We start from the raw sequence: 14,079 nt of genomic DNA, 5'->3' as shown, positions 1-14,079 counted from the left end.
TGCTTGTGCCAGAGATGTGACTGGACTGAGAAGTGCAGTCTGTTGAAACAAACGCTTAAAGGAGGATAGCTGTTTACTAAGCTGAGCCACAGCGCTTGCCAGCTACTTTTCCATAGAGCCAGGAATGTAATAGGCAGATGTCACATCCCATTGTTTGATCAACTCAAAGCATGTCGGAGCAAGGGAATATTGTTGATGTTATTATCACATTCCAAGTTTTGCAGTCCATATTATCATTGGAAAATGCAAAGAAAATACTTTAATAAATCTCTTTTTTTTTTGTATAATGCACTCCAGAGACTTTTTTGTCAAGATCATGGTTTAAAAGAGGGTGCTTTGGGAAATATCTTATTAAAGAAAACCTTTTTGCTGTTATTTTCTCATTTAATAGTGGTATAATACTGCTTCTGAAAAGCCCAGCTATTTATATTCCCCATGGACGCAGCTGTTTAATGGCAGACAAATTAAGATGTATGAACCAAGTCAAGCTGCTGGATATTAATGTCTGCCATCAGAAACAAAACAAAGAGATCGATGGAAAGAGATGTAGAAAAAGAGAAAACCAGAACGAAAAAGAGTCAGCATCAGCGAGAACACCTTCACGTTTGGAAAGAAAAGAAGGTGAAAAGAATGGAAATATTGGGCACTCAAGTTTGAGTTGCTTATCACGGCGCACCCATTTCCCTGCAGTCTTCGGCCTCTGATTAAAGCGATTAAAGACCTCTCTGTTGAACTCCATGGGCTGAATACAAGGTTACCCTTCCTGATCCCAAGCAGCACTGGCCATTTTCTCAGCTTTGGAAAATAATTACCGCTATGAAGGTGACAAATAGCAGTTCTGCTACCTTGCACCCTGGGATCTGAGTATCAGATTTCCTAAAGCATGATTTACTCATCGTTCATTTCATTTAAACGACCAATTTGTGAGCAACAACACATACCTGTTAAAAATAACAACACTTCAGCATGTTGCTGTGGTGTCGATTCTGTCATCTCCAATTTCAGGCTTTGTTTATAGCCTGAGGACTCTAATGATTCTTTCTCATTAATTAGCACAATTGTTTACTTGAGAAAGCCGTTTTAATTGTATTTTGCTTTACTTTAGTGGTTGTCTGAACACCGTTTCTGCCATTTTTACTCAACTCTGCTTCTTTATATCGTAGATGGTCAGAAACAGGAAAGTAGGGTCGGTGGTGGTGCATCCAGAGAGTGCTTCTTTAACCTTTCCCCAAACACCCAGTACAAGATCAGCGTCTACACCCTTTCACAGGATACAGAGGGCCCTGCTGTCACCACCATGGCAACCACAGGTAAATATACTGATAACTATATGTTTTGCATGACATTATGTAACTATAGACCAGGGGGTTCTCAACTCTGGCCCCCGAAGTCCACTTTCCTGCAGAGTTTAGCTCCAAACCTAATCAAACACACCTGTACAAGCTAATCAGTCTTCACGATTACTAGAAAGTTATAGGCAGTAGAGTTTGATCAAGGTTGAAGCTAAACTCTGCAGGAAAGTGGGTCCCAAGTTTTGAGTGTCAATTAGGCGGTAACATTTTCAGCCAATGATTTGAAGACAACATCCCTCCTGACAACATACAGTACACTCAGTCTTTGCCTGAGAAACAAATTGAACCACAGTCAGTAGACCAGCGTGTCCTTTTTCTTTTACAATTAGGTTTCTGTTGAGATCACAAATCTTATTGTGTGTGTAATAAAGTGAAGGCAAGGTCCTGCTCTGGTTTATGTATTGTTTTGTTGTTTCTGTAGCTCCAGCACCCACCCAGCCACCAACCGCACCACCCACCACGATCCCTCCTCCTACCATCCCCCCAGCCAAAGAAGGTAGGACACCAGTGTGGGAAGAACTGGCTTTTCTGCCATTGTTTTTCCCCTATTTGTTGGCCATGTCCCTATGTGTTATGTGACCTTTCACTAAAGTACATCTCTGCTGACAGCTAACCTTTTCTTATTCTCTGAGCCACTCCGCTCTCAATAAATATGCCTGAGACTTCCCAACACACCTGATTTTACCCTCTTATATAGATCTTTTTAGATCCCTCTGCTCCTACTTTATAGCGAATAGATTTGTTTCGTTGTCTGACAGAATGATGTTTAATGCATCATAAAGTAACACCTGAATACTTTCTTAGACTGAAACTAAATGCTTCTTTAGATTTATTTGTTGCTTTTATATGGATTTCTGGGAGTCTGAGTAGTTAACCTGAATGGTTGCACATTACTCTTGAGGACAGGTCACATTGTAAAAAGTGAAACATTTCTTATCTTAAAGACCTGATGAAATCAAAATGAGAGTTTTGTGGCTTTTAGTTTACGTGTGTTAGCTCCTTGATGAAAATGTGATATGTCTCACAAACTTGCTGTTTTAATAAGCAAATACGTAAAAGAAATAGTCAGGATTTTGATTATTCCCAGTGAGCCTAATGAGTCAGTTTACTTAAAAGATTTGTTCAGATTCGTTCACTGATTGATTCAGTGACCCTTTCTGCAGTTTATGCTTGATCAAAAATATAGTAAAAACAGAAATATTGTGAAATATCTTTACAATTTAAACAACTGTTTTCTATTTTAATATATTTTATAATTTACTCTTCCCAGGCTCATTGGAAAAACCTGTGGCAACGTTTCTGCAAAATATTACATTGCGTCATGCAAGTTTCACAACAGTTTCATGTGAAATGTTCAGTGAGTGTCTATAAAATTGTGTTCAGTTTTATCTAAAACAGATTAACGTGAATCTGGCAACATTTTATTGCGATTTTTTTTTTTTTTTTTTGTACGCATCACCGCAGTTATGAATTGAAGTGTTGGGTTAGTGGCGCTAAAAGGTACAATTCAGCTGAGTATGTCAGAAAAGCCAAACATATTGAGCTGGTTATGTGATGGAAATTTCAAAATATATTCAATGACAAATCATGGACTATGGTAAGAAGAGTTTTGAGGTCATAATATAATATTTAGCAAGGAGCCATGTGAAAATATGTCTCTATTAACCCATAATCTGCCCACTAATCATAAGTTTGTATGAAAAGGATTAAAAATGCTTGCTGTTTTACTGCCACTATTGTGTTCATTTCTGTTGGAAAATATTTGCGGTGATATTTTATGTATTGGTACGTATTTCGCGTTTTGCTGAAATGTTGCCACAGGTACGTTTTTTCAATGAGCCTGTGTTTTCCTGTTCTGGTAAAGCTGAATTTTCAACATCATTACTCCAGTCTTCAGTGTCACATGATCCTTCAGAAATCATTCTAATATACTGATTTGATCAATGGTTGACAGTTCTGCTTCTTAATATTTTTTGGAAACAGGATTCTTTGATTAATAGAAAGTTAAATAGATTTCTGAGAGCTTTTTGTTTATTATGAGTAAGCCATTGAATCGCTCAACCCTTCAAACAAAATTGTTAATGACCAAAACAGCACATTTGTCTCCTTGTTGTGGACGAGATTGACAAACTGAACAAGATGTGAACAAATTGGGCCTAATGAGATTTGCCAGTTCATTCAAATTGTTTACGACCACAATGCCTCATTCATTTAGTTAGTTCACAAACAAGGTGTCTTGATCAGTCCCACTCTTGTTCAGACTCAAAATAGCAACTTGTTCAGTGAAAGGGGCTTGTTTGTTCAGTAGGTCCAACCGGTGAAATGCTTCATCCCAGCGCACACTCAAACACTTGTGATTTGTGCGATAGTACAAAAAAACTTTGTAAACAGGATCTTGAAAGTCGCGATGAAACAGAAGTAGAAAAAAATCTTCTTTTTCCATATTGTGACCTACAACCGAGTGAAACGGATTATTGAAAAAGAAAAAAAAAAAATAGTGCTATTGGTTGTTGATTGAATGAAGGCAGATCTGAATGTGAGCTTGCAGTCAATTGTAATAAAGGTGAAGTCTGAGGAAAAAAAAAAAAAAAAAAAAGTAAAACCTGCGACTAAATTGTTCACATCAAGATCAATAAAATGCATTTAGAAAATAGCTAGGGTGAATTTTCAACCAAATTTGACCCTTAAACATTAATTTAATCAATACAACCTAATGAATTCAGTTGGATTCAGTCATTAAATAAAATTTTATTTTATTTTTTAGATTTTACCACATGAAGCACATTTTTAGGTGACTGACAGTTTATGTGTTTAGCCCTAAATCCTGCAAAGCAACAGTATGGCAGAGCAGAACAACAGAGGTAGCTTGGAATTAATTAAGCCTCCTTGTTTTATCCAGCTAGCTGTGATGGAGATCCTGTCAGTGAGAAGGGGAAGTGTTTAGAATCATTTGACATCTGTTGTACTGCAGCGCTTACACGGTAATGAGAATTTCTTATTTTAGCTAGTGATTTTTCACCTGCTTCCTCTCTCCCCCTCTCTTGCTGTCTCTTTCCTCTCTCTCTCTCTCTCTCTCAGTTTGCAAAGCAGCCAAGGCAGACCTGGCCTTCCTTGTAGATGGCTCTTGGAGTATAGGAGATGACAACTTTCAGAAGATTATTCGTTTCCTATACAGCACAACTGGTGCACTTGATGTGATTGGCCCCGAGGGAACACAGGTATGCTGCACGTGAAATATCTGCCAAAATCAGTCTACTTCATACTGTTTTTATCTGTTCGTATTGTATCACATTTCTAACATTAAAAAAAAAAAAAAAAAAAAAAAAAAAACCACCATCCTGAGCTTCCAAATGCATGTCCTTGAAGATAAAAGCAAAAGTGAAAGCATGTCATTTTGTCAGCACTGTGCTGTTTTTTTTCTTTTTTCTTTTTTTTTCTTTCACAAATCACTCCCTTTTTGAAAAAGTACACTTTGGCATATTTTAAAAAGAGCACTTACTATAGGAAATAATATACTTTAAAGGGGACCTATAATGCTCCTTTTACAATATGTAATATAAGTCTCTGGTGTCCCCAGAATGAATCTGTGAAGTTTCAGCTGAAAATATCCGACAGATCATTTATTATAGCTTGTCAATTTTGCCCATATTTGGGTGTGAGCAAAAACACATTTTTTTGTGTGTGTGTTCCTTCAAATGCAAATGAGCTGCTGCTCCTGGCCGCTTTCCAGAAGAAGGCGGAGCTTTAACAGCTTGCGCTATAGTTGCTCAAAAACAACAAAGCTGGAGAATCTCACGCAGCCAAAATGACGACTGCCAGTAATGGTGTTCAGACTTGCATTGTTATGCTCTAACATGCATTACACACTAACTAAAATTTAAAAAAAAGTGAAATCCTAATCAACCACCCCTTTAATGAATATACTATGGACTGAATGTAATGCTTTTCCAAAAATCTATGAAAATTCTGTCATAATTTCCTTACCATCATGTCTTTCCAAACCCAGAAGTCTTTGGTTAATCTTTAAAACACAAATTAAGCAGTGGTTCAACGGATCACAAAACTCACGGTTCAGATCACATCACGGTTATGAAGTCACGGATCGGATCATTTTTCGGATCAGCAAAAAAAATATAATAATAATATTAATTAGGGGTTGGTGGTAACTTAACTTTGCATTTATTACCTAGCCCACTTTAACTAATCTGATACCACAGGCAAATGAACAGACTGTAAAAAGAAAAAAAAAAAATACTGTACACCAATTACAAGCATAGATAAATACAACATAAAGTTACAAATAAAATATGACTTCTAACTGTAGTATTAATTTTCGTGTACAGAAATGTAATAATTAAATATAAAATGAAACTGTTCACTGTGTAAATTTAATATAGGGTAATCTTTGTTAAAGCTGTGTTTTGTTGTTTGATTTACATTATAGACAACAGCAGGTTTTTATACGTTGCTGTCACTTTAAGAGTAAGACCTCATGCACGCGCACATCCGATAGATACACATCCGATTCCGAATTCTTTCTCACCTCGTTCAGTTAAGACATAACCGAATGTGTTTTCGAGAATACTTGCCGAGAGGGGCATTTTGACTGAAATAATGCATGTATGTGACCATCCAAGTGCATTGAGGATGCAAAAGAGCAATTAATTTAGAGTTTAAGAGCTATCTGGAACGCGCCTCTCTCTCGCTCTTTGTGCGCGTGAGCCTTGTATGAGTTTCTGTGCGTACCATTAAATCCTCTTTTGCCTTTTCTAGCGCTGGAATGGTTTTATATCTATTTAATGTGTGAAATAGCAAGACAAAACACGTTCAAATTATAAACTGTTCACTCTATTGTGGTGAAACTTGCAAATGATCCGTGAATCACATGCATCCCGAACTGTGGGGCTTGATCCGAACGGATCACGTATCAACAACGATCCGTTTAACCACTAAAATTAAGATATTTTTTAATAAAACCTGAGTGGTTTCTGTCCCCCCCCCCCCATTGAAAGTCTTAGTAACCAAAACTTAAAAGATTTAAAAAGGTTAAATTAAATATTTTAACTTTTATTTACATCTAAACATTATTTGACACATACATTTGCATATGGTAAACATTTTTGTTCTAGCATGAGGTTACAGTTTACATTTAAAACATAATAACTTTAAATGTAATTTCAAATAACACACTAGAGTTAAAATTATAAAGTACTTTACACGTGCTTTAGTATGTTAGTCAAAACATCAAAATAAGTGTACTTCATAAAGCACTATGTAAAATAAAACTTTCAATTTGACATTACAATGTGCACTTTTTAAAACACTAGTGTGTTAAGAAACAGTCATGTAAGTGTACTTTCTTTAAGTACACTTAAGTACCCTTTAATTTCAATAATATTAAATTATCAGCAAGTATTTTTTAAATTTTTTAATTTTTTAAAAATATACTTTTAAGATTTTAAGTATACTTCAAGTGCACATTCAATACATTTAATGCTCAATTTCTTCTTTTTCACAAGGTACAGATCGGTAATAAAACTGTATACAAATTGTATATATATGTCCTGTCATGTACCACATGGGCTCTATATTTTGAGAAGCTCTGCTTTAGATCTTCTAATGTCCATTTTGCTTCAGCAAGGTTTTTTTGCTTCTCTCAGAGATTGTTTTTTTGGACTGAGGCATCATGGGAATAGCTATTCCAAGCTGAAGACCACACTACCAAGCATTTAACCCAGTAGCCTGAGAGAACATTAGATAAAAATAGCCTTTGTCTAGACATGTCAGTCCAGGATTCAGAAGATCTTCATCACAACCCATCAGCAGCTTTAGGGATCACTGCAGTGGATCTACTTCAAGGGATGTGAAAACAGGAGAACAAGCACATCTGAAGGGCAGGAGCTAAAGTAAACAGAGAAACACGGCACAGACAAATGTCTCCTTTTACACATAGATGTTTGCCTTCTGTCATCTGCTGTAGGCCAAGTAGACATGTTTGACTTGGCTCAAACCAGTTCAACATCAGTAAGCTATAAGGTTCTTAGCTTGTAATCACAAGGTTTTAGGTTTGAACATGATCATGATTAAAGGGGTTAAAAGGGTCCTTGATCATGATTTCACTTTTTTTTTTAACTTTAGTTAGTGTGTAATGTTGCTGTTTGAGCATAAACTACATCTGCAAAGTTAAGACACTCAAAGTTCAATGCAAAGGGAGATATTTTCTTTTACAGAAATCGCTTTTTAAGGACTACAACAAATGGCTGGTAGGGACTACAATGAACTTCTTCCTGGGTTGGTGACATCACAAATTCTAAAATTTACATAAACCCTGTTCCCGAGAACACACAACAATGGGGGTGAGGCCATGTTGGGCTGCTTTAGAGTTGTTGTAGTAGAGTGTTGTTACCATGACATCATTTTATGCTGGACTGCTTCACAAACAAGGGTCAATTCAATGCTGGATTTGCACAAAAGATTAACATGATGGCACATGCTAGTTGATTAGCTGAATCATGCATTCTAAAAGTTGTAACTTCTTCCTGAGTCTCTCCATCAGTGTCCGACTCCGGTTTGAACAAAGTAAGGCTGAACACCGTTACTGACAATCATCATTTTGGCTGCGTGAGATTATCCAGCTTTGTTGTTGTTGAGCAACCGAAGTGCAAGCTGTTAAAGCTTCTGGAAAGGGGCCGGGATCAGCAGCTCATTTGCAGTTAAAGGGCCACACACAAAAACTATGTGTGTTGCTCACACCCAAATAGGGGCAAATTTGACAAGCTATAATAAATGACCTGTGGGGTATTTTGAGCTGAAACTTCACAGACACATTCTGGGGACACCAGAGACTTATATTACATCTTGTAAAAGGGGCATTATAGGTCCCCTTTAAATTGATCAAAAGTGACAGTAAAGACATTGTTTCAAAAGATTTCTATTTCAAAGCAGCCCAACTGTTTTCAACATTGATTTTGGGCAGTCGTGGTCTATTAATTAGAAATTCAGACTGGTATAACCTGAGGGTTGTGGGTTCAATTCTCAATACCAGCAGGAAAATGCACTCAAAAAAAATAACTTGTTGGTCTAACTTAATTCAATTATGACACCTATTTCCACACAGTTGAACTGATTTATTTGAACTTAAACTTGGTTAATTGTACTGATGAGTAAAATTCATCCTAATTGAATGAGATCACACCAGTTTCATTTGATGTATTCTGTGAATGTTTCCTGAACATAATTCACTCTTGTTGATCCAACCAGTGCTATTGCAATTCAGACTGGTGCCATTGTGCAGAGTTGCTCAAGTTTTCTGCGAAACATTTATAGCATGCAAGTAATGATCAGATAAAGAACTTCTCACCACTGGCTTTAGCACAGTTAAAGCTTGTTGAGAACAACATAGATTTATTTCATGTAGCCACCCATAGCCTAACCACAAGGTCTACACTTCAGCAAAATGGTAACCTCATAAAAATCAACATAACATAAACTCTTTTAAATGTCAAATATAACTGAACATCATAAAAGGTATTTCCCTTTCCTAAAAAACACATTAAACAGCACTTAATTTCAACATTTACTGTCCCGATCTATCCGTACGCAAAGCATGCTGGGAACTAGAAATCCACTGCCCAGTTTCAATCAATGCAACATAAATGATTTGTGTAGTCCCAACACAAATGATTTAGGTTAACCTAACATTTTGCAAATTTAATTTCATTTAACATAATACAATTGAGTGCAAATGTCAATTAAGTAAAAAACTAAAGATTTGTGTTGGTTCAGCTTATTTTATTTAAATAAACTGAGCAAGCAGCTAGAATCATTTTTTTGAGTGTGACTGAGGCACCCTTGAGCAAGGCACCTAACCCCCAATCACTCCCCGAGCACCACAGCAAAATGGTTGCCCACTGCTCCTGGTGTGTGTGTCCACGGTTTGCAGTGTGGTAGTTTGTTCACTACTCGCTACTCCTTATGTTTGTGCACTAACTTGGATGGGTTAAATGCAGAGGCCAATTCCAAGTATAGGTTACCATACTTGGCCTTCACATGTCACTTTCACTAATAATAAGAAATGTTTCTTGAGCACCAAATCAGCATATTATAATGATTTCTGAAGGACAATGTGACACTGAACACTTTGGAATTGATTGCTGAAAATTCAGCTCTGCCATCACAGGTATATAACAATAATAGAAAAGTTATTTTAAATTGTAATAATACCTTTCTGGTATTATATACCTAATAATACCTTTCTGGTAATACTACCTTTATGGTTTTATACACTGCATTGATCTTTTTAAGGAATTGATTTGAAGTATTAATCATAAATGCATAACATGATGTGTGTTATACAGTAAACACAAAAGAAAACATACAGTATTCCCTTGTAAAAGTACAAAAATGCCCTTTAAAATCAATTCCGTTGGGAAGTACTTCCTGATATTTACTGTCACTTTTAAACATGTGATAAATGGCTACTAACCTACTTTCTATATATCTGACAGGTGGCCATTGCTCAGTTCAGTGATGATGCCAGAACTGAGTTCAAGCTCAACTCCTATAGCGATAAGGAAGCTCTGCTGGATGCCGTACAGCGCATCACATACAAGGGAGGAAACACCAAGACAGGCAAGTATTTCTGTCCTCAGAGTGGATTAACTTTTGATGGACAAACTGAGGTTTGGTCGCAATGTCTTTCTGTCTGTCTCAATATTTTAAAACTACTTTAAAATTCTGGCCAAACATTCTGTTCAAGATATATTCTCTAAAAACAAGTTTTGATTATCAAGTTTTCTTATCAAGTAAATGAGTAAATCTCATTTTGTGTTTAGATATTCATACTGGAAAACAAGACAAACACTTTTAAAGGATGTTTGGGTCTGAGGGTAAATTAGCCTTTAAACAAACAAAGGCATGGCTTTTAAATTTCTCTTCATAATAGCCATAATGGTTTTTCTGGTAAAAAGCAAGGTAGATCTGTGCCACATTAATCACTAACCAGCATAAACTGACTTCCACTGTACCAGTATTGCAAATCATGCTGGTCTTTAAGCAGATTGTACTTTTGACAGACATGCTTTAGCAATGTCCTGTTTTAGAAGCTCTAGACCAAGAGCTTCAGAGTACGAGTTTGATCAAATGCACGGCTCCAGCTCGGTGAGCAGCAGAGCAGAATGGTGTGTCCATGCCCTTGTGTTCATGCTGTCAGTCTTTGTTCTAAAATGAAACACCTCTTATTCCACACGGTGAAGGAACATCAGCCCCTCCCTTGCTGTGTCCTCATACAAAACGTCCCCGTATAAGGCATATTCTCCATGGCGATGAGCCCCCAGTCAGTGGGTGGGCAGCAGTTGCTGTGCCTCATTGGTGAGAGCAGATACATGTGGACATGTGTGATCCAGGCATTATGAGCCTGGTGCATTTATCCATCCCAGCTTTAGCGGGCTGCTCATTTGAAACATGAGCATGACTTATTTTCTGAGGGTATTAGGGCTAATCCCTCGCCTGCATTTTCATACATTCATATGCAGGGGATGAGGTGAGGATCAAAGTGATTGGCCTCATTCAATGCGTTTAAACTCAAATTCAAGAAGTCAATTTTGAGTAATAAGGTCTGTATGTTTCTGTAAAATGACTTTGAAAAATATTTAAATGTGATGATGATGTTTTGATGTTCAGAAAAAGTTTTTTTATGATAATTTTTTATGATACAATATATTTTATGTTATTTATGATATTACTTATTTTTGTGTATTCAAATTTGTTATAATATGATTATCAATTATGATATTTTAATATTAATAATATTACATTTACTTTTGAATATATTTTTCCAAAGTTATTAAAAAAATATTATTTTTGTATTATAATATGATTATCAATTATAATATTTTAATATTAATAATATTGTTATACATTATATATGTATATTTATAATTTATAACAATATTATTAATATTAAAATATTACATATATTTAATGTATAATATTAAAATAATAAAACATACTTATTATTATTCATATATATTATTAATGTGTGTCTATATATATATATATATATATATATATATATATATATATATATATATATATATATATATATATATATAATTTTTGTGTATTCCAATTTGTTATATTATAATATGATTATCAATTATAATATTTTAATATTAATAATATTATACATTTACTTTTGAATATATTTTTTTCAAATTTATTTAAAAAAATATTCATTTTTATCATAATATGATTATCAATTATAATATTTTAATATTAATAATATTATACATTTACTTTTGAATATATTTTTTTCACTTTTATTTAAAAAATATTCATTTTTTATCACAATATGATTATCAATTATAATATTTTAATATTAATAATATTATTATACATTATATATATATATATATATATATATATATATATATATATATATATATATATATATATATATATATATATATATATATAATGTGCAACAATATTATTAATATTAAAATATTATACATATTTAATGTATAATATTTTATATATTTAATATGTATAATATTAGTATTAATATTAAAATATTAAAACAGTATAATTGATAATCATATTATAATTATTTATACTTATTATTATTCATATATATTATTAATATATATATAATTTGATATGAACATTTAATATTATTTAAATGTATGTGTATTTTTATTTTTTATTAGTGTTCGGAAGTCAAACAATATGAGGAATATACTGAAAGTCATAGACTATAATCATATAGATCACGTTCATGGAATATATATATATATATATATATATATATATATATATATATATATATATATATATATATATATATATATATATATATATATATATATATATTCCATGAACTTGATCTATATGACTATAGTTTTTGTCATTTTAAAGTTATATTTTTGCCATTCATATTCTATTCAAGTTTATTTATTTATTTATTTATTTATTTTATTTGAATGTTTTTGCCAGATTTGATTCATTCTTGTTCTTCAGAATAAAGAAAGTCATGTGTGTTTGGAACAGCACCTGTGTGAGTAAGTGGGTTTGCTGTGAGGGTTGATTTATTCTCACTATTCTGCTCTCAAACAAGTAAGAATGAAAGATATTAGCCAAAGCTCACAAACACAAATGAACAGATAAAGTCCAAACACACTTTTGACTGATGATGCAGTCATGATGTCTTGCTTACCTGTCAGTCAAACAGCAGTGCCGTTGCCCCCGTCAACTCAAGGCCACAGTTGGCCACAACTCCAATCTGCAGTCTAAATTCTTTTGTGCTCACCTGTTTTTTTTTTTTTTTTTTAAACAAAATAATTCACACTTCACACAGTGCTGCCGTCTGCTACCTTAGTCCGTCATTTGTCTCCCTCTGACAGGAGCTGAAGAAAAGCCAGAAAGAGAAAGAGGCGGCCTCAGAAGTCAGTCAGGCATAGCCACAGGGTCCCCTTGTTCAATTCGTCGCAATATATCGTCAAAGTGCAGCATCTCAGACACCCGTCCGTATTTTATTCAGAGTGCAGCTTTTGTGAGGGGATTTTGTCTAATACTCGCTGATCCTGGAGAAGCTGAGACGTTTCAGAATGATTAGAGATGCAAATTAGAAATGAGAAGCCTGGCTGGTGTCTTGCACCTGCAGTGCCAAGTTGGTGATAATGGTAAAATACTGAAATGGGGGCAGTGCAGCTTGTTAGATCCCACAGTTCAGGTCTGCTGGGAGTGACGGCTAGGGTGTCATGGAAAATGCGTCTTAAAGATTCTTTAAATCAGGGGTCTGACTTTGTTTTGCTCTGTGCTAAATACTTGTCACTTTGTGAGCTTAAAAATAGTAGGTGAGACCGGGGTTGTCTCGCACAGTTTTTGTTCTTTATTAATATCCCCAGTGGAACAAAAGTTAATCAACTAGGTGCAAATGAAAGCTAATATTCTTCTGTAAAACATACACACACACACACACACACACACACACACACACACACACACACACACACACACACACACACACACACACACACACACACACACACACACACACACACACACACACACACACACACACACACACACACAAAGCCCTTGTCAGACACAATAGTTTAAATTAGTTTAATTTTAAGAAAGATGCACTTTTTTTTTTTTTTAAATAATCACTTATCACTTACCACACATTTGTTTTTAATTTAAATATTTTTAATAATTAATACAGGGCTTAACATTAACTTTTTTGCTCACCAGTCACTTTGGCTAGTGGTTTCTACTCAGAATTTTCACTGGCCACAATTTTGACATTGATACCATGAGAAAAATTGGGGGAAAATATAGATATTTTTAATATTTTTAATATTATATCATAATTTGGTAGCAGTTATATTAGGATGCTGTCACTTTAAGACCTGACTATTAAGACTTACAATTGAAAAATGTATATATTACATATATAATATTCAACCTGCCAAAGTGGGTTGATAAATAAAGTGGGTTGATTAATAAATTCAGTTTATTAAATAAAAAAAAATATATAATGAATATATAAGCTAATACAGTGCATATATTTAGTGAAATGCGCCCCTCTAGAGTTCATTTCTCTAGTGAACCAACATGCTGTGGACACTAAATGACTTGCCTGAGGTAAATGTAATATATATATATATATATATATATATATATATATATATATATATATATATATATAATATATATATATATT

General features: G+C 34.3%; 1 protein-coding gene across 5 annotated transcripts in view; it reads left to right on the top strand.

Annotated features, from left to right (window-relative positions):
- The window catches only part of col14a1a (collagen, type XIV, alpha 1a), a 173,418-nt gene that overhangs the window by 100,719 nt on the left and 58,620 nt on the right, over positions 1-14,079 (top strand). For all 5 annotated transcript variants that reach the window (XR_010896578.1, XM_067402626.1, XM_067402607.1 and 2 more), the window contains 4 exons: positions 1,164-1,310; positions 1,774-1,848; positions 4,431-4,570; positions 9,860-9,983. Coding sequence is in view for 4 of the 5 variants with exons in the window: in XM_067402626.1 (XP_067258727.1) it covers positions 1,164-1,310; positions 1,774-1,848; positions 4,431-4,570; positions 9,860-9,983 (486 nt within the window). In the remaining variant the exon portion in view is untranslated. The remainder of the gene's footprint in view (positions 1-1,163; positions 1,311-1,773; positions 1,849-4,430; positions 4,571-9,859; positions 9,984-14,079) is intronic.

The sequence above is a fragment of the Chanodichthys erythropterus genome, chromosome 2 (genome assembly GCF_024489055.1).
Source record: "Chanodichthys erythropterus isolate Z2021 chromosome 2, ASM2448905v1, whole genome shotgun sequence".
Classification (NCBI taxonomy): domain Eukaryota; kingdom Metazoa; phylum Chordata; class Actinopteri; order Cypriniformes; family Xenocyprididae; genus Chanodichthys; species Chanodichthys erythropterus.
This window is presented reverse-complemented; position numbering and strand designations above follow the sequence as displayed.